A 21,739-nucleotide genomic window follows, 5' to 3' on the forward strand; every position below is an offset into this window, starting at 1 on the left:
TGACATCCCGTAAATTGCACTCAGAACTAGCTAAAACACCTCCGAATCGTTCTGCAGCGCGCGACCGGCAACACATTCAAGTCGCGCCGCGCCGGCTCGCACAAGCGAGGGGGGGAAAGGCTCGTCGCGCGCCCTTTCCTTCTAGGCGTGGCATATACATATACCTAAATATAATTTTCATCTGACGGACAACGATGCCGACACTGGATTTTCTGCGACACGGGGCCCTTAAGGCTGTTGCGTTAAAAGAGGCAATGCGCACACGTTGAGATCCCGCGCGGTCTGCTTTCTATGGCCGCCTTCGCGTGCTCAGGGCTCCGCAGCACGCGAAGCAGACTAGAAAGCACCGTAGAAAGCAGACTACGCGGGACAGAGAAATTTCTGGCCTTTCCTCGATTTTTTTTTTTTTTCATAGCCTTCTAGATAGTAGGCCATGTTTCTTTCTGCTGTGGAACACGGTGTCCCTAACAGCAATTACGACTGCTGCCAGAAAAAGGAATTCTGTACATCCCCTTTCTCGAACATGGCCTAAGCTCGCAAATCCAGTTATCCTTAGAGGCTCAGCAGCAGGGATGTTTGTGCAACCGATTGCTCTGTTAAATTTATTTCTTCTCCCTTCATACTTTCAATTCATGCTCCACTTGAAATTCTTGTACCTGCAACATGCATTCTCCGGGCGTTTGTTTTTCAGAGTTGCTATAACTTCACAAGCGAGATTCAATATCTCTGGTCCATTTTGCTTTATCGGTCAGGTTCTTCTGGCAGTGCCTGCGTTTGCGTGAGCCCACAAGAACGCGCCTATATATGCCGCTGAGCGACATATATGCGCTGCTTGGCGTCGCGTTACATACGTTTGTCCGTAAAGTGTCCATACAACTTGAGCACTGCAGTGGAAGTGTGCCCTCCCCAGCAGTACATGTCTCAAAGTGCAGCACAGTTCTAAGAACACCAATGACGTACGTGCCGTCGGCTGCGAAAGAATAATCAACCTGTCATGCATGTGGTCCCCGGGTTCTAACGCAGTTGTGTGCAGTGCATGCAAGGCTGATTATCTCAGTGAACTTAACTTGCCCGTGAACTAAAACCAAGTTTACTTGCGGCTACGGTGCGCCGCCTTGAAATGGGAGGCCCATTGCAAGGGTTGCAGGCTAGCACTGCTCGACTCCATGGCTGCAGCAATTCAATTCTTTTCTTTTGCCTTTTGTGTTCTGAAAACCCCAGTGTGTCTGCAGTGAATACGTTAAAGAGTGAGAATCGCGCAACACAGCCAATTATATAGGGATTGCAAGCCGAGCGAGTTGGTACCTGCTCATATATAACCGTGAGCGTGTGCAGTGCTCACGGTTATGACAAACAATAAAAGCATGTTCTTTTTGTCATTCGTCTTAAGTGTAAGTGCTGCATAGACTACTACCATAAAGGTATTGAAGGATCTTGCTTCTACTATGAACACGCAAACATGTTCTCGCCTATGTAATTGAAGCACAGTAAGACAGAACTACACAGGCTACAGGCAGCAGACAAACTCTTTATTACAAACGGCTGTACAAGATTTAAAAAGAAAAAGTGGGAATTTTTAGCTTTTCCTGCTTTGTTTTTTCTTCTTTCAAAGTGCGTTGCGCACATTCGAAGGAAGCTAATGAATGAACAAAAAAATGAAAATAAAATCGCACAGTTCACAAACACACTACAGTACAGTTTGCAACCCTTCAGTAAGGCGGATGCACAGTCAGTAAACGAGCACACACTACAACAAAAGTAACTCACACGAATCAAATTATATATATATATACTAACTGCCCAGCAGATGTGTATGTTGCGGTTAAGCTTGTCCCCAACAAGCGCACTGGCCAGTCCAGTGCCAGAGCGCAATTTTTTTTTCTTTTTTTTCATGTGGCAGCCAACGAAACCTATATACAGTCTTCCTATAAACAAAAAATGTCGCGTGTATACACAGCTATGTACAGTTACGGCACAGTGAAAGGCTGTGCGTCTTTCCTCAACCAAACCATGACGTCATTCACACATTGAACTTGGTGTAGAACAGATGTTCACCAAGGCCAGCCACATTTCTAAGTTGTACCTCCAAAGCTTGTGTCACTAAACATAAAAAGCACAAATTTTGACATGTCCGGTGCTCAAGGTAAATGCAATAGCAAGAGAGAGAAGGTATATCAGAGAGGAGGCAGCAGTTGCTCAGATACAGGCCTTCTTAAAGGGACATAGTAGACAACTAAATCAGCCTACACTGGTAGATTACATCTTCAAAAGCCTGTTTACTTTTCTTTGGAGAAACTAAATCAGCTGTCCTACCTTCACTCTCTGAATTTTGAATTTTAGACCGCTGCACAGATCATGCAGAGTCCAACATCACAAATTCTATGACATTTTGCATATTTGGATCACTTTAAATACAAGAAAAGTTACTCGAAAGTTGGCAAATTCAGCCAGTGCTTGCTTGAAAATACAAGATAGTTGCTTTTAGTGGTGGGCAATCAACTAATGCCAAGGCAGACGCTGCCAAAGTACAGGGTAGCTTTGACAGCATGCCCCAATTTGCAGGTGGTACCGCCAACTGCTATACTTTTGTGCCCCTTTGGCGTTAACAAGGCTCATGAAAAGGCAGGCATGTTTTCCCAATTTAAGAAGTATGGTATAACAATGCAAGTTAACTTATCATTGCTATTTAGGGACATATTAAGAAATGTAAGCAGCAAGAATTTTTCTGTGGGTTAATGAAAATCTCCGAGAAAAAAAAAAGCCAGCATCTGAGGCACACTTTAGTGGTAAGAAGTAATCAACTGCTGTCCCAAACATCTTGTACCAGACCCCTGAGCAAGAAGTAGTAGCTAAAAAGAATAATCACAAGTCTCATGAGCACAGAAAAAGGTGAGCTTTCTAGCAAGGCATCTTGCAGCTAGCACTGCACATGCGAGTTCTCAATGCCAAGAATGAGAGCACCTTTCGCTATATGCACTGGACAATTGATCTGCGCAGGTATGTTGCTTTATGGGCAAGAAATTCTGGCTATGAAGCACAGCATGTAGAAAGCAAGTGCTCGTTTTTTGAAAATGGCTGGCCTTGAGAACAGTCAGACCCACTGGCAAAGAAGCACTGACATCTACTGTGCATGCAGATTCCAACTATCCTGTGCGTGGCAGGCAGGCTATACTTTCGACGGTGAGGAAAAAGGCTGTACAGCAGGTATTCTTGTTTTTTTGTTTTTTTTCCCTCATCTACGTTCAGCATCAGTTACACCCTACAGCGCTATTTGTGTGCACAACCATGCGCATTATTTATATAGTTTTATGTATAGCAGCAAAAAGGAGATATCACAACACTTTTCAAGACATTCACAAACAAAGAGACTACAGCATTTTTTTTTGTGCTTGTTTTACCATCTTTTTGCAAAAGTACCCGCCTGCCATGAAATCGTGCTGCTTCTGTAAGCATCAAGCAATGTCATGAAATGGCTTTCACACGCTAGGCCATTGCACACAGACATGAAAACACACCTCTGGTGACCTCCACAGTAAAATCGTAATGGAGACGTGAACGTATAGAAATGGGGAAAGCACCACAAAAATAACTCAGTGACCCACCCTAATTTTTTAACTACAGGAACAACAATGACAGCTCTATTAGGCTGATAGAACACTCGTACACAGAGCTACCGGCGATTTACACAAGGCTAAGAAGATTCTAGCATGAACTGAAGTGAAGCCTAATGAACATCATCGTAAGGTCTTTACAACAGACGACGACAAGTTCAAGAACTTCGCAACATAGGAACACCACTACCTGTACAGACAGCACAGCTTTTTCTATAAACTTTTTCATGAATCCACGCTACAGTGGCCCACTGCCGTCTGTCTACACACAAACAGAACTCCTTCCTTCCCCAAGGCATCCATTGCTGGGGAGCACCTATTCATGTACGCACACTGGTTGCACAGCCAAATCTGCCAGCATGGCTGTTTTCAAATGAAAGACACGTCTACCAAAATGAACTGTAAACGACACACATAACGCATACATCATGTAGCAATGAACTCTATCAGCAAAGCAGGCACACTCGAAATGATACGGTATGTCGTACTGTTCACACACTTTGGTATGCCCGCTACACAACCATCCCGAAAGAACCACGTACTGCCGCAAGGCAAAGCATGCAGTGGAGGATAAGAGTAATGGCATAAATGAATAATAGAAAGGTTTTTGTTGTTCAAGTTTCCACAAGGGAACCTTTTTTCTTTTTTTCTCATTTCTTTGATATACAATGATGTAGATACAAGCGCATGAATAACATACACACAATGTTTTCCACCAGCCCACATGTTTGTTGCGTGTGCCTCGCTTCGGCAATCCTTGTGAAGCGCATTCAGCACATCAAGGCAATATCTCAACCCCAATTCGCCACATGGCAAAGTGGCACCAGTGCTGATGGCTCAGATAAACAGCCATTTGTAAATAAAGTTGACAGCAAAAAAAAAAAAAAAAAAGTCCCCCCCATGCTCCTGGAAAATCCCAGCAGTGGTGAAAGAAAAGAAACTGACAGCTTGGAAAGCCTCCATAGTATCTTTCATTCAAGGCAACACTGCCAGCCCAGAAGCATTGCACGACCACAAAAGCACAATTCAGTCTCCCAGTTGTCTCACTTCAGATGCATCATTGCTTGAAACACTTCTCATGCAAGCTTATCGTGACAGCTTTCAGTAAAATGCATGTATGCATGCGCAAACGCACTCGTATGTACCCGATCCAGGGAATGGCCAGGACTTTTACACTCTCCACAATAACCTTGCCCAAGCCTTTGATAAAGCAGCTACTTAATATATGTACAAATGACCATGCCTGATAAAACCCCTTATTATACAACTACCACGCAACAAAAGTTTGGAGTACAGAGGACAAAAAAAAAAAAAAACATGAGAAACAAAATGTGCAAGCTGATTTGTTGCTGTTCCTACAAGAGACACCATTATCATTGATGCCTTTGCCTGGACAGTGCAACCATTCCATGGCAGCATGGTAAACAATTTTTTGTTTAAATCTGTTTCTTTGACAAACAGGCTCTCTAAACATGGCAGTACCTTCCACACCACATCCTCACTTCACAGTCACAAACCTGACAGTGCCAAAAGCCACGAGGTGCAACCGAACGGCTTAAAAGCTGTTCGAAAAGGCTTCAAAGTGAGCCGACAAAAATTTGCCTCAAGAACTTGTGGGCCTTGCAATGTTGCAATCACAATGCCAAAGCATCATGGCATTAAAAGCAAATCGTGAGCACATACTCCTAGCTCCAAACAAGTGTAAAATTGTGCCTGCATAAAAAAATATATATATATGAATATGGACATATCAGGCAAAGGAACGCAGGTCCAGTTATTGCAAATAAAGCAAGATTAATGGACCACTGCAACATGAAAGGTACACACAAAAGCAGCTTTGGTTCAGGTACTTTGTCTCAAATGTGGAATATATTTTTCCAACTTAAAGGGACAATAAAGTTCAAACTGGTAGAGTATTCTCATAATATGTTACCGCTGGCATTTATTACGCAGGAAAACTGATTACTAGCAGTGAACATTGTGGGAAATTAGGTGGGTGGGAACGAAACGTAATGACTGGCAAAAAGAGTGATATCTGTTGGCACATCAGGTAGTGGGGGAACAAGCATTCAGCCGCGCGATTTTCTGCCTCATGGCTTTTGGCCTGCAACTCAAGCAGGTTGACTTCCATTAGTTTTCGGGGATCCGCTCTCGGTCCTTTTCATTCAGGCAATCTGACTAGTCATTGGCACGGCAGCGGGGAAAGGCGTAGGCGCACATTGGGAAGTCGGCATCTACGGGCACTTTGGTCCACAAGCTACATTCCTAAAAAAAAAAAAAAAAGACTACTTTCTCTCTCTCTGAGGTATGCTCTTGTCCCGCAGCAACAACCGCCACCATTATGCAACACAACTGCCTTCCAATAATACGCAGTTTTCTTTTTTTTTTTTTTTGTCGCTGTTACACATAATTGGGCACCTAACCGACTGTAATGTTCCCAGCAGCTGAGGGCTTTAAAATGAAAGTGCACGCAAGAATAGTGGTGATTGCTTCCACGTGGCAAAAGCACATTTCAAAAGGTGCAATACTTTTTTTTCAGATTGTATGCTCATCAAGTGCTAGATGCAACCTGCCTGCTCGCCGCGTGCAAGTAAGGGTTTTATCACAACTTCCCTAGAACAGCTCTCTCTCGAGTTCGAGGAAAACTAAAGCGTGGTAAATAAATTAGGAGGGCTCCAAGACGGAAGCCAGCGGGAAAACAAGAAAAGCTGGGGCACCTATGTGCCTCGGATGCGCAACTTCGAGTTGACAGCAACAGGATTCGCTAAAGGCTTGCCTTCTATTGCAACGAGGCCTAACAGTGGTACCAGGCACCAACTGAGAGTTATTACTTCACAAACTATCTGATTGCAAAGTACGTGCTGAGAATGGCTGAAAGAGCGAAATCAACCAAGCGTTGCAAATGAACAACCGTGGTGTCAAGTTTAGGAAAAGACATGCCGAGAATAGAGGATACAAAACGAGCAGTGGGTGCACGCAATGGCTAGGCAGATGGGTGTAATATTTGTATGCTGACTGGCGCAATCAGCTAGCGCAGTTAATTCTGTAAGAATAAAATTTGTTAGTCCAGCTCAGTAACAGAAGTGAGAGGCCAACAAGTGTTGTAGAAGTTCTTCATATGTGCACGATGACATCCTTATATTAATAGCAGTAGCAGCACAAATCCCGCTGTTGCAAACAGCTCACATGTGCAGCTATTACGCAACTTTAGGGATTTTGTATGGGAAACATAGAGGGTGAGAAAGGGTGGCTCTTTCCAGCTTATGACACCTTTCACAGGAAATCTCACGACTGCGACGATATAGCACAGAAACGAGATCCCAGGCCGGCAAGGTACAGAAATAAAGGAGCCACCAAAATGTAAGCTAAAAGTTCTGCAGGAATTTTTTTTGTTTTTGGTTTTGTTGCTAAGATGACAAATGGGGAATGCAATAAATGACAAAGTAAAACATGAATGAGTCGTGAACAAGCGGCTTTGTAAAGTCCGTGAAGAAAAGGCTCAGTTCTCAGAACAATGGAGGTGCTGAAAATAAAAATAAAAAATCTGGAGAGTGGAGATGAAACAAACGAGGCAATGAACAAGATTGCAAGTCCACAGCCGCCATCAAGGACAGCACTCGGGGCAGGCAGCAGCACAAGCGCACCACGGGGGATGGATGAGGAGCACAGAAAGGAGCAGCCGACAGAATGGCCATCGGAGAATGACCCGGGGCTCTCCATCCTCTTCAGGTCGAGTCATAGGCACACACAAGGCCTTCACTCTGGAGCACGTAGAGCCGCTTCTCCACAGCGTCCTTGTCTGCAATCCAAGAGAGAGTGCGTGGCTTAGGCTATGTTTATAAGTCGAGCCTCGATATAATGAATTATCAGACATAATGAGGGATCAAGCTAAGATTACATTGGTCATCCTTCATTTCAGTCAGCATTAAACTAATTATCATGAAACTGAAAATGCGAGATCCCAGGCATTATTGTTGCATCCAATTTTGGGCACAGCTGTGCCATTTCTGAGCTTGAGACAATGATGTAAAGGTAACTAAGTACGCCTCACCAGAATCAGGATCTCGGAAAAGTGCCGCTATAGCAAATGCGTTAAATGCAGCCCTAGTGAACCACGCAAATGATGCAAGTCTCTGAATATGTCTCACCTAATGCCCGACACAGGAACACTACATGTCTTTTCCCAATAGCACAGCGATAGCATGCCAAGCTGAGAGCTTCCAGCAAGTAACTCTTTTCTCACTTTGTGTAGCGAATATTTTATTGCAAAATGTCTTGTCAGATCCCCAGCAACATTTTATTCAATTCCAATTTGCTTTCATTGGATTCTGGATTCCAACTGTGAAAAAAGCGCACAATGGGGCAGAGAAGTATGTCGTTTGGAAAGGTGCAAAACAATGGCGTAGTGTGGCACTACTCACATCGGTTGAGCAGTGCCCTGTCGTCCTCGTTTTCCACTTGCTGTGCCAAACTGTGCAGCAAGATCTGGGCTGTCTGGTAGCGGCGAAAGCACTGCACAACACAAGAAGCACACAGCACCTCCATTAGCCCGTGCTCTATCTAGTCAGTTTGTGTGCCTTCACAGCTAACTGGTACACAATGGCAGGGCACAAACTTTACAGGCATTTCCCCTTCATTACTACACTGCCAGACACATGGCAATGTAAAAAAGGTAAAAATAATGTCACGGTACAGTGACTGAAGAAGCAGAAACTACTACCAGACATAGTGAATAACAATCCGACATATTGTTGGACAAACTTGTGCCAAGCAAGCTAAAGAACACCTTAGTCCTAGCGATAGCAGCATACTTGCCTCCGTGAGGGTAGCGGTGACTGCGTCACGACTGTGTTCACTTGACGTGCCATCCAGGGCACCTGTGTATTCCTCTGTGTGAACACAAAGCTCTCCCATGGCAGCCGTCTGGCACTGTGGAGCAAGAGATATAAAGTTATGGACTTAGTGTCCTAAAGGACAGGCTATGCGAGCAGCAGTAGTCAAGGCTCCAGATTATTTCCAACCCCCTCGCATTCCTTCATCTGAACCTAAATCAATCCAAGTACACGAGTGCTTTTGCATGCCACCTACATCAGAATAGCCATCGATACCCTGCAGCGGGAGCAGTTACAGCTGAATGACTGGCCACAAATACAGTATATTTGCAGGTATTGCCCAAACCAAGAATTCTAGGAGATTAAACAATAGTTTAATTTAGGGTGTACCTTGTTTATTTGAATCTAGGCCGATAGTTTTTTTTTTCAGATAATCATATACGAAACTCTAGGGTCGGCTTAGATACGAGGATTTTGAAAAACGCGCTACTTTTTAACTGAAACTGATAAATATGGTGCATAGTTAGCGCCATCTAGAAAAGTCAGTATCACAGCCGCTACTAGCCGTGCCAGTAGCCAACTGAAGTACACGAGCGATGTCGCCATTTTGACCTGTGCCGTATTGGTAGTTTCGGTATGGTGTAGCATCGGCGCGCGGCTTGGCATCATCGTAATGGCACCAAACAGGCAATGCTACTATAGTGCCGCTTTCTAAGGAACAGTTGTACTAGCCACAGAGGCTCCGTCTAACATTCAAGCCCGGCGGGACTTCGGCATTAATGAGAAAAATGTCCCGTCGTTGGAGGGGGTAACAGGAGATGCTTTTTGCATGCGCCGTAACGAGGATGACATTTACCCAGGAACTTTGAGCGTGCGCTCTTTCAAAACGTGCAGCATCTCTAATGCGCTTGATGGTACTGAATATAGTGCACTGTTTGAAAATGGCAGCGATAAGGAAGATCACAACAAGGCTAGCAGTGATGATGACGTAGAATGAGCTCAGCATGTTCATATTCAATAAATGCTGTTGCTATTTTGTGAACCCTGTCCTTGCTTTTTTTTTTGATCGACCTACATTCGAGGAGTTTTTTTTTTTTTTTCTGGCTTCGGGGGGTCGGCTTGGAATCGGAGTCGGCCTAGATTAGAGTAAATACGGTAGATCACAAATCGCACCTCACAGTGCAACTTCACAACACAATGTCAGAAAAGAATACTGACGAGAAAGACAAATAACAAAACAACATGCACTAAACCAGCAAAACGAGCTCCATAGTGTGTGCTTCCATCTTTTTATGTCTGCACTGTTTTGACAATCGCGCTTTAGTGTGGCGTGCACGAAAATGCCCGCCACACAACCGTAATTCTCCTTGTTCCCATATCACACACTAGTCTCCTCGGTCCCAAATCCACACAGTGACAACGGAAAACTGAACCCCCGTGGCACCTCACCATGTCAATGGCGTAGTTGTAGAGCAGCCGGTCAGCCGTAAGAGGGGGTGTTGAGGAGCTCGAGGCGGAGGCTTGCAGCACTCCCTGCTGGGAGAGCCGCCGACACCAGTCCATGCAACGGTGCAGGGTCTGCTGCATGCCGCGCAGCAGCTGCCGCACACTCGACGAAGCCCTGAGTCGCCTCTGGGCCACCTGGTCTCGGGCCAGGTTGAGCGCCGATGCCAGCAGCTGCACGGCGCGGACGTACAGCACAAGCTGCTCGGCACGGCGATGGCCCTCACCGAGCGCACGGGCCACCTGCTCCTCAGGAGACGAACAGCACTGTGGAGGAGAGAGACTTTCTCATTTCAGGCTGGACATTACTTGCTGCACTCACAACTGTGGCTTAACGTGCCCACTTTGACAAAAAGCCACAACTCCCCGGCAGCTTTGAAACCATGTATAATACCAACTGTGCAACGTTCAATCACCTGAGCTACCCCAACTAACCTTTGCCTCTGATCTTACGATGGCTCCTATGACAGCTTTGAATATTAATTTCGCTGCAGCCCATGCAACTACGTTGTGGTGATGCACATCAGGAGCTTGTTTTTGAGCATCATGTGCTGCCACTGCAGTAGCCTTTTGCTAACAATTATTTCTAGAGTGCCTCTCTGTCTACCAAAGCCTACTGACATGAAGCACTGCTTACTTAAAGGGGCCCTGAAACACTTTTTCAACATAGTAAGAAAATGTTGCCAATCTGTAGATGAAGTTCCTGTGAACATGCAAGTTAAAATATTATTGCACTACATGCAGCAGGGAATTTACAATCTTGTGTCAAAAACAGTGAGAACTTGCTTGCTCTCGCCTTTGCAATGGCATCATTGCAAGCAGTGGAGCCCACAAACAGCTATTGGCTGATTTTACAATTGCGAGAACAATCTCAGTAACACTATTAATGCTAATTTTAAGGTAAATACATGTCTGCAATCTCAAAAAGACAGAAAATGCACTTCATCTTTGCACTGCTGGTCTACACATGACAGCTGCGCGTAGCTGCATGGTTTCCGAGGTAGCAGTGACGTGCCACAGAGCGTAGATGCCACAGCCTCCACGAGATGCCGCAATGCGACGTGCCCTTTCACCGGAGAGACGCTTTTTGGGCGGTGCCTTGCCCCCTTGCAACCTCCCCTGCATAGCTTTCAGCACACCGGTGCAGACGAAAGGAAAGACAAAGCTGCTCATCAGTGCGATAACTGCGTCTAACTGCGCTTATACTTGAAGGATGTGGAAAAGCTTTTGCAGTAGGAGATTCATAAGGCAATGTCCTTTACTAGTGAGGCCACTTTATGATTAGTGAGAAAGTGTATCACGGTATCTTTAATTAAGAGAAGCCAACAACTCATTTCAACAAGCATGGCCTTACTGGCCCATATACCGAACACCATGCCTGGCTTTGACAAGCTGCAAACTCCTCTTGCAAATTTCGCACCATAGCACACACACCACGTGACTACCCACTCCCATTAGTGCGCACCTCCTCTCTCACCAGGAGCAAGGTCTATTGCAGATGTCCATCCAGAAAAATGAAAATCCAGTGACAGCAGATACCAGATACTGGAGTGTGTGCGTGAGGAGGTGGCCCGTCAGTTGTCTCTCCTGCCGTTTGCTCAACGTCAGGAGCTCCCACAGCAGCAGCAACTGCAGCAACCAATCCCGTTGGCTCCCGTGCTTCGACATGTCATTCAAGAACAGATTTCCGAGGCCACGCCGGTGCCCATTCAGCAGCATCCTGTCGCCGCGCCTCTTAGTTACGCTGAGGTAGTAAAGCGGCAGCAGCTACAACAGCGCTCACCGTTCCGTGGTGTGTCGTATGCTGCAGCCCCGACTCAGCCGTCCGTGACATGGGCTGCTCCCATCAATGCAAATCCCTGGCGAACGCGCGACAACCGGCCGATCTGTTTTGCATGCGGCGGCCCTGGTCATATCGCCCGACACTGCCATCGTCGTGCCCCAGGATACTCAGACGCCCGTTCACCGAACTACATGGATCGTCCCCGCTCTCGTTATGAAAGTCCGGATCCCCAAACAAGCACGTCTTCACGTGACTATCCGCAACCCACGTCTCGTCGCTCACCTTCACCCCGTCGCCGCTCCTTGTCGCCCATGCGTCGTCGACCAGCCCCTGAAAATGAGGGAAACTAGCCCCCGCAGTTCAAGAGGCAAGAACTGCGCTGTCGAAATGCTCAAGTCCTCGAAATTTGCCGTCGAATATTGTCGAAGTTTTTGTTGAAGGCACCCATGCGTATGCTCTTGTCGATACCGGTGCTGCCGTTTCTGTTATAGATGCCAAACTTTGCCGCAAGCTGCGAAAAGTGACTACGCCTCTTGAGATGATGCCCTTACGTACAGCGAATGGAGACCCTGTTCGGCCTATAGCCGCCTGCACTGCTCGACTTATCATTGCTAAAGAACACTATATTGTTGAGTTTATCGTCCTTTCATCCTGCTCGCATGACATCATACTTGGCTGGGACTTTCTATCGTGCAATCACGCCGTTATTGATTGTGCCAGATCTGAACTTGAGCTCTTCCCCTTGTGTGACCCGCCCTACAACCACATTCATCAAGCCGCCCACAAACTAGTCGTAACAGAGGACACAGAAATTCCGCCGACATCAGCTGTTTTGCTCCCAGTGTTCTGCAACAGCATATGTGACGAAGCTGCATTCTTTGAACCATCACGCCTCCTTCTAAGTCGGAAGCCACTTCTTCTGCCTTATTCGACCCTGTCTATTTCGAATGGAACAAGCGCACTCTGCCTCACAAATCCTCTTCCGTATCCCATCCAACTGCTTAAAGGTGAATCCCTTGGATGCGTGCAACCCATTGATATCGGACAGATTTTTTCCGTGCAGCAAGATTCCGCTCGACGCGACCTCGACGCCGTCAGTGCTCTTAACCCTTCTGATATACCAGCTGCCGACCTATTCAATTCGTCGATCGCAGACGGACTGTTGCCATCTGAACGCTCTGCTCTTCTCCAGCTGCTCTACCAGTTCCGCGAGTCTTTCGATGTTGCCCAACGTGCCCTTGGCCGAACTTCTACCATTGTTCACTACATCGACACCGGCTCCAACTCACCAGTGCGACAACGTCCGTACCGTGTCTCCACCGCGGAACGTCAAGTTATTACCGACCAGGTTGACGATATGCTTAAACGCGACGTTATTCGCCCTTCACAAAGTCCGTGGGCATCCCCCGTGGTTCTCGTTAAAAAAAAAGATGGCTCGATTCGCTTCTGCGTGGATTACCGGCGCCTAAACAAGGTCACTCGGAAAGACGTGTACCCTTTGCCCAGAATTGACGATGCCCTTGATTGCTTACAAGGTGCCGAGTTTTTTTCATCGTTAGATTTGCGTTCCGGGTATTGGCAGGTGCCTTTAGCAGAGGCCGACCGTTCAAAGACAGCCTTCGTCACGCCTGACGGTCTATATGAATTTAATGTCATGCCCTTCGGCCTCTGCAATGCGCCTGCCACCTTCGAGCGCATGATGGACTCGGTTCTGCGGGGTTTGAAGTGGCACATATGTCTCTGCTACCTCGACGACATTGTTGTCTTTGCGCCAGATTTCGCAACCCATCTCGAACGCCTCAACCATGTCCTGACTTGTCTGAAGAACGCTCAGCTCCAACTCAATCTGAAGAAGTGCCATTTTGCTGCGCGAAAACTTACAATTCTCGGTCACGTCGTATCAAAGGACGGTGTACTTCCGGACCCGGCTAAACTACGTGCCGTCACCGACTTTCCCAAACCGACGACTATAAAGCAGTTAAGAAGCTTCGTAGGGTTATGCTCCTACTTTCGCCGGTTTGTGCGCAACTTTGCCTCTATAATTGCGCCTTTGACCCAACTTTTAAGTGGCGCCACCAGTCTCTCGTCGTGGTCTTCTGAGTGTGACCAAGCCTTCTCCACCCTCCGTCGTCTCCTCACGTCACCACCTATACTGCGCCACTACGATCCTAAGGCCGCAACTGAGGTTCACACAGACGCCAGCGGTGTCGGCCTGGGTGCTGTTCTCGCACAACGAAAGCCTGGGTTCACAGAGTATGTCGTCGCATACGCCAGCAGAACGCTCACCAAGGCTGAGTCAAACTATAGCGTCACCGAGAAAGAATGCTTGGCAATAGTCTGGGCGCTTGTCAAGTTCCGCCCATACTTATATGGCCGCACGTTTGATGTAGTTACGGACCATCATGCATTATGTTGGTTGTCTTCGCTGAAGGATCCGTCAGGTCGCCTTGCCCGCTGGGCTCTTCGACTTCAAGAGTTTGATATCCGTGTTATATATCGTTCCGGACGCAAGCATGCCGATGCTGATGCACTGTCGCGGTCACCGCTATCCACCGAAACTGCGTCCATATCCACTATAGACCAACCACTGCCAGCTCTTGACGTCGCCGCCGTGTCCTCTGCACAGCGCCACGATCCATGGATCGCTTCGCTTCTTGACGTTTTATCCGAGGCACCCACCCTTTCGCCCACTCGATTACTGCGACGCCAAGCTTCGCATTTCAGCATTCGTGATGGCCTCTTGTACCGGCGTAACTACTCGCCAGATGGTAGGAAGTGGCTCCTAGTGATCCCCCGAACGCTGCGCTCTACAATCTGTGCGTCCTTTCACTCCGACCCGCAGTGTGCTCACGGCGGTGTCTTCAAGACATATGAACGTTTACGCAAAAGATACTACTGGCGCGGAATGTTTCGCTTTGTCCGCAAGTTCATTCGCGGCTGCCACGAGTGTCAGCGACGCAAAAAACCACCGCATCCTGCCACAGGTTCATTACAGCCCCTTCCGTGCCCAGACGGCCCATTCGACCGCGTTGGAATTGACCTATATGGACCTTTACCTTTGACCACAGCGGGAAACCGATGGGCTATCGTTGCTGTCGACCACCTTACGCGATACGCCGAAACCGCTGCTCTTCCTACGGCGACAGCACAGGACGTCGCCTCCTTCATCCTCAATCGCTTTGTGCTGCGACACGGTCCTCCTCGTGAACTCCTCAGTGACCGTGGCCGCGTATTTCTCTCCGATGTAATTCAAGCACTTCTCCACCAGTGCAATATTGTACATCGGACGTGTACTGCCTACCACCCTCAAACGAACGGTCTGACTGAGCGGTTTAATCGGACACTGGGCGACATGCTTGCGACACATGTCGCATCTGATCAAACGAACTGGGACCTGGTTCTTCCATTTGCGACATACGCGTATAACACCGCTACGCAAGTCACAACCGGTTTTTCCCCTTTCTTCCTTCTGTACGGTCGCCAGCCGTCGCACACAATCGACACGTTGCTGCCATACGCACCAGATGCCTCAGAGTACACGCCCGTGTCGGAAGCCGCCCGTTACGCTGAAGATTGCCGACAACTAGCCAAGCGCTTTACTACGGCCGACCAACAACGCCAGAAAAACGCCCGCGATGACGACCGCCCTCCTGTCGCACCATTCGCTCCTGGTGCACTTGTCTGGCTTCATGTACCGCCCTGCGCTCCTGGCTTGTCACCCAAACTGCTTTCCAATTATCATGGTCCCTACCGCGTCGTCGAGCGTACCTCTCCCGTAAACTACGTCATTGAACCTCTTACGCCGCCCGGCGACCGTCGTCGACGTGGACGTGATGTTGTTCACGTAGACCGCCTCAAGCCGTACTTCGACCCTCTTGTCCCCACCTGTTAGATCGCCAGGATGGCTCCTCCTTTCTCGACGGGGGCAATTATAATGAAGAAATGAAGAGAAGGACATCCCGGCGATCATCATCACGAGGAAAAGGCACGAGATTGGCGTTCGGACACCACCATCTTGTTCTCCCTGCCTACTGTTCCGAGCTGCCGCCTGTTTGTTGGATTCGCCCAATAAACCTCTTTACAAGTGTAATAAAATGTGGGGCCCATTGTTGCTGTCCAGGAGAAATCCAAACGAAAGTGTGCGCAGCTATCTCTGGCCTTTGCAACACAGTCGCAAAAGAGGGTGTGTGCTAACTACTACACCAGTGCAGAGGGGCATGGAAAGTGATGGGGAGAGGGAGGTAGAGATAACAATAGATGCGATACAGACAATGTAGTCTAAAGATAAAACTGAAGTATATTAAAAGGGTCCTGAACTACGCTCGGGCTTGGTGAAAAAACACAGTCCGCGGATAGCAAACGCTGCTGTGAACATCTCAGCCATATTTTGCACTCGTGCGAGGCACGTGGAGCTCACAAGCAGAGCGCGAAGTCACCTTTTTCTCAAATGCTCTCTTTGAAACAAAAGCCTACTCCTCACTCTTTCCTGGACGCTTCATTTCGTAATATAGCAGATTCCCATACACAACTCAATAAAGAATGGGATTTGGATCAGAGCGCTTCTTCCTACTGTTACTGTTTAATACAGTTGTTTACTGTTTGTTACAGTTTAATAAACAGGCTGAAGCAAGCTAAAATCTGCTTTTGAACTTCAATAATAATTACGTACTTCCGGCAGAAGCCAACTATAATCTCACACACGGCCGTGGCCACCTGCGTAGTAATTAAACATTGGTCACCCTGCTTATCGGTGTCGTAGCCATCGGGTCTCTTTAAATTCAACTTGTTTTGAACATTCAACTAGCCTCGAACCACACGAAACATAAGGTCAGACCACACGCATGCTTGTCAGCGCCCGCTCACTCCTGGCCCCTCCTAGTTAGACGCCTTGGCAGACTTCGCTTCGTATTGGCACTTCAAAATGTGCAAGTTGGACGTGGCTACTCCACGTCCAAGGGCAAAGCCGGTCGGCACCACGTAGCACGACCAGACTAGAGCATATGAGTGCAAGCGCGCACTCGAGCCTTGTCATGCACAAATTAAACGCTATGCATACGCACTACAGTTGCATGCAGTTGCAGTCTGCTACATAACGTAGATACCATGACTGCCGCGGGGTGCTGCGACAAGTCCGCTGGCTGTAGCTGGCCGAGAGAAATGCGGCTCGCTGAGGACAACTGCCTTTGATGCGTCGCAGGCCCCAAAATCGGAAGTAGTGGCAGCTCCATTAACATCCAAAATCAAATTTGAACAGCACACCACGGTGATGTTCAGTAGGCCTCGGAGCGGTGTGGGGCCACCTCGCTCCGTCGCAGCCTTCACAGTGCAAGTCATTGAAAAAAGAACGGAAGCACCACGAATGGGACCATGCGCGACCTTCGATTGCCAATAACTCAACTTCTGCTGAACGAATTGAAGTACTTCTTGCGGTAAAGTATTTCTGAAATAGTCTGTTTTAACTTGAAATGCATTTCTCGGCTTTGATATAAAGTGGCTCAAAGCCCCTTTAAAGGAAGAGCATTCAATAAATACACACAGGCACATGCTGGCAGTGAACAGCCGAAATTTATCTTCCTCTTTCATGCACAAAAGTGTTTCAGAAAAAGCTGCACCTCACGTTGGGAGGTCAGAGATTTGGAAAAATATAATGAAATGGAAGTTGCCCTATGTAAATTTTGTTGATTCAAATTCCTTGCAAGAGCACCAACAAAGTCTTCCAAAGCTAGGCAGAAAATTCCAGGCAGGAAATTCCAGGTTTGAAGTGAGCAGACTGGTTTAAACTTGGCTAGTAGAAATTCTTTAGGTATTACGGATGGCTAAAACCCACGATGACTGCAGAACACAGAGCTGCCTTTCAACTACAGTTGATGGCAACCTATAATTAGCGACAGCTTAAGAATGCAGAGGTAATGACACCGCTGTCCAATTCAGATAATTTGTATAATTGCACCAGCAAATGACGTTCACTCGTTTACATGACGTCACAGCGGAGGCTACTACAGTAAAAACCTCGTTAATTCGATCCTCATTAATTGGGAAAGTCGGATAACTCAGACTCGTCCTTTGGTCCCTGCAGACGTATGCATTATTTAATGCAATTAAACTCTCGTTAATTCGGGTGTATTTGGCCACACATCCCTTAAATCAGACAACTCACGGAGCTCAGCGAGCGCGGAGCGCCTCAAATGTGCGACGCAAGGGAGCAAAAGTGCTAATAGCATCCACCAAAACGAAGCGGCGGATTTCGCATCGCCATAGTCATCAGTGCAAATCGTACGTGAATGATAGCAATGCCAGAATGCTTTTAAAGCCTTTATTATTGCGTTTACCGCCGTGCATAGCACCGCATTGGCTGCGTGCCTTCATCACTGCTTAGTCGCCATCCACGATTGCATCGATAGCGACCGCAGTTACGTCCGCAGCGGTTGCGGCAAACAGTCCTGTAGCTTCGTTTTGACTCGGGAGGCGCGTCAGCCGCGTGCATTCATAGCTGCGTAGTGGTCATCCATGATCGCGTCGATAGCGACCGCGGTTTCGTCCGCAGTAGCAGTAAATGGTAGTTTCGGTTTGACTTAGGGGTGTGCTTCGCCCACGCACCTTCAGAACCGCAAGGTTGCCGTCCATGATCGCGTTGACAGCGGCCGCAGTTTCATCCGCAGCTGTTGCGGCAAACAGTAGTTTCGTTTTTACTCAGTGCAAAGCTGTCGAAGATGCAGAGCACCCCCTACATCGCAATAGACATGCGATGTAGTGAAAAATAATTGGGATGTGCGCACGGTAGTGAAAAGCACGTCTCGGGTGAAGACGCGTGCCGCTGTGAGCGCTAATCATTCACGAGATGAGAATTGCAGCTTCTGCACTGCTTTTGTGCAATAGGAACAGGATTTGCTAATTCATTTAGTAAATGAATTTAGTTGACGTAGTAAGAAGTTGTTTATTGTTTTTTTGATACCCTCGATAATTCGACATACGGTTAATTCGAACATTTTCTTTTTTCGGTCCCGTGAAATACGAGTTAGCGAGGTTTTACTGTACTTTCCATATCAGTGTCTCCCAAGGAACCATGTTTCGTGGCACGGAAGCACAGAGGGCAATTACAGCGTAGTTTTGTGGCTGGGGCTTGTAGTGGTTTGTCACTAAGCGCAGCTATCAATAATGCTTAAACAGTTCAGCTATCATTACGTGCCCCAGTTGCAATGCTTGCAAACTCTGTTGCCAGAGTGACCATACCTGCCGCCAGTACGTGGACTCTGTTAAGGCCGCAGCCAGGGGCTCTGCCTTGGAACGTGCCAGCTCCACGATGCATCCCACCAGGGCATCAATGAAGTGCAGCTTCGCCAGGGTCTCATTGTGCTCCCGCTACACACAAAAAGGGGTGTCCGTAAGTCACACATGCAAAGGCACTTGCAAAAAACAGCTTGGCCCTGGTGTGAGCAACAATATTTCAGCTACAACTAAGCTGCAACTGTTCAGCTTTGGTCTCACAAGCATTGGAACCAAGTGGCTGAACATAGCAAAACTTAAATATACTAAAACAGCTTGTGATGCATCTACAAAGTCACAAAAACTTAAATATACTAAAACAACTCGTGATGCATCTACAAAGTCACAACACCCTACATTTTCGCACAGGTTAAAAGAATGATCAAGATTAAGTCAATCCGAATTGGTAGTTACACATCTGGAGCACAAAAGTCAGTCTCATTGTGGGTGGAAACTTTGTAAATTTGAAAAGGATGAAGAGAGAGAAAAAAGGAGGAGGGTAGCAATGCCACCTTGAAGCTCTTGCATTAGCTGTGCTACCCCATGACATACAAGTTTTTACAACCTTTGCTCAACACGAAATATACAGTGAAACCCCACGATAATGAAAGCCCAAGACAATGAAAATCTTGTCTTCTTTCTGGGGTTTTACGTGCGAAAACCAGTTCTGATTATGAGGCACGCCGTAATGGAGGGCTCCGGATTAGTTTTAGAGCACCTGGGGTCCTTTATCGTGCGCTACAGCGCAAGTACATGAGCGTTTTTGCATTTCGCCTCCATCGAAATGCGGCCGCCACGGCCGGGATTCGATCCCGCAATCTCGTGCTCAGCAGCACAACGCCTTAGATGACTGAGCCACCGCGGCGGGTTGACAATCTTGTGACAACTAAATATTTCCGTATCTGCGGCGAACGTTAGTTAGTCCCCCATATTATCTACCCATGTAATGTTAACACAGTCCAAAAGGTGCTCAAATACATTTTCTGTCCACTTAAATTACGTAAAATACCACCACAGCATGCTTGCGTGGCCACCACTCCCATTTTCGTTTACAGAAACAGCAAAGCATCGGAAGTGACTGCAGAGCTGGAAATTGAAAGAAACCATCTTGTTTGTTAATTGCCCATTTCAAATGGCACGGTTGCATCACCAAGGGACTGTACTGACATGCGATGACAACTGCGTACCAAGTGTAGCGCGTGCGTACTCTGCGTCTCTTGGTGCGCACATAAGTTGACCTCTGGCGTGCAGATAAAACAAAGTGCACACTCCACAGACTTGGATTTGTTTACGGTGCTCATGATGGTAGCCGCTGCATAGACTGCCACGTCTCCGGCCCAGATTGAGAACTGGGGCCGTATTGTGTCAACAAAAGTTATCATCCAAGACTACGGCCCCAAGGAGGCAGTGCTTCGAGCATCAAAGTTGTAGTGGAGAATATGCATGTACACCATATTTCCGTATCACCCGGACGCCTCTGAATTCACCCCACTTACGGAAGTTGCTTGGTTTTGTGTGTTGATACCACCCACTCCTCTCTGTAATGCCTCGGCCTTGAGAGAAAATAAATTAAATGAAATGACATGCTGAAGAGCGCCATCAACTGGCTCGCTCATTCACGTCGAATACCCAAGGCATCCAAAAAGATCGCCGCGACCACGATCAGCCAACACAGTCCTTCGCCGTGGGTTCTCATGTCTGGCTTCGACTGCCATTCCAATCCCCAGGCCTTAGCCCAAAGCTTGCTCCAAAATATCAGGGTCCGTACTGGATTGTCGAATGTACATCGCCTGTGAACTATGTGGTCGAACCGGTGACACCATCTTCGGACAAGCGCCGCCGTGGCTGCGACACGGTTCACATCAGCCGCCTGAAGCCGTACCATCACCCCCTCGTCGTGTCATCGCCTTAGTTAGGTCACCAGGATGGCTCACCTTTGCAGCGGGGGCAATTGTAGTGGGGAATATGCATGTAGTTGCCGTGGGCACTGCCATTGCTTCGGCACGAGACCCGAGCTCGAGCTGCTGATGCCAAAAGCTAGGACTGTGCATAAAAATCCACTTGCGATCCCTCGGATGAGCTTCAATAAATCCCCCTTTCAAAATAAATAAATTCAGAAAAGCACGTGTACTATAGGGTGGGAATAACCATGACCTTCTTGAGGTGCATGATGAACGGTGTGGCGGTGTACTGTTTCCTAGGATGACCATGCCCAAGGTGCCATGGCGAGTTCAAGCACGCTACTTTTCATGCCATCCAGCAGGCCTGACGGTTTGGTGCCACCTAACAGAAATTTGCCGGAAGACGGCCGTATTCTCGATGAGTCACTATCGGGGATACAATTGTTGTTGCACCTAACAGAAATTTGCCGGAAGACGGCCGTATTCTCGATGAGTCACTATCGGGGATACAATCATTGTTGTGAGATTTCGCTTGAGTCTGCACCGGATACGTCGTCGTGCATCCAGTGACAAGTCGCAAGAAAGCTTGCAAAAGTGATTGCATTTTATATATTTATTGAGAGTACCGCTCCATGCCGGTGCTGCAATCGCTGACCGGCACATGGGACTGCACTCTGTGCTGTCAGCAATGAGTTACTCGGTAGCCTTGAGCAAGGCTCACTAAAGTAGGCCAACGTAACTTTAGCATTTCGATGTCATTTTTCAGTGCATTCTGTTCTGCCGCATTTCGTAAGAATGAAATTGTCGAGAAGCAAAATTTTTTAACTTTCGCCGTTGCTTTCGTTA

The 21,739-nt window shown here is 47.5% G+C and overlaps 1 protein-coding gene across 1 annotated transcript in view; it reads right to left on the reverse strand.

Annotated features, from left to right (window-relative positions):
• Nucleotides 1-1,508: 1,508 nt before the first annotated feature.
• LOC119445664 (serine/threonine-protein kinase unc-51-like) overlaps nucleotides 1,509-21,739 on the reverse strand; it is a 142,870-nt gene continuing 122,639 nt past the window's right edge. The window contains exons 19-23 of the mRNA XM_037709939.2: nucleotides 18,960-19,088; nucleotides 9,893-10,213; nucleotides 8,427-8,540; nucleotides 8,033-8,123; nucleotides 1,509-7,410 (exon numbers count right to left, since the gene is read on the reverse strand). Of these exons, the coding sequence (XP_037565867.1) occupies nucleotides 7,337-7,410; nucleotides 8,033-8,123; nucleotides 8,427-8,540; nucleotides 9,893-10,213; nucleotides 18,960-19,088 (729 nt within the window). The 3' untranslated portion in view covers nucleotides 1,509-7,336. The remainder of the gene's footprint in view (nucleotides 7,411-8,032; nucleotides 8,124-8,426; nucleotides 8,541-9,892; nucleotides 10,214-18,959; nucleotides 19,089-21,739) is intronic.

Source organism: Dermacentor silvarum, chromosome 3 (assembly GCF_013339745.2).
Source record: "Dermacentor silvarum isolate Dsil-2018 chromosome 3, BIME_Dsil_1.4, whole genome shotgun sequence".
NCBI classification, from domain to species: domain Eukaryota; kingdom Metazoa; phylum Arthropoda; class Arachnida; order Ixodida; family Ixodidae; genus Dermacentor; species Dermacentor silvarum.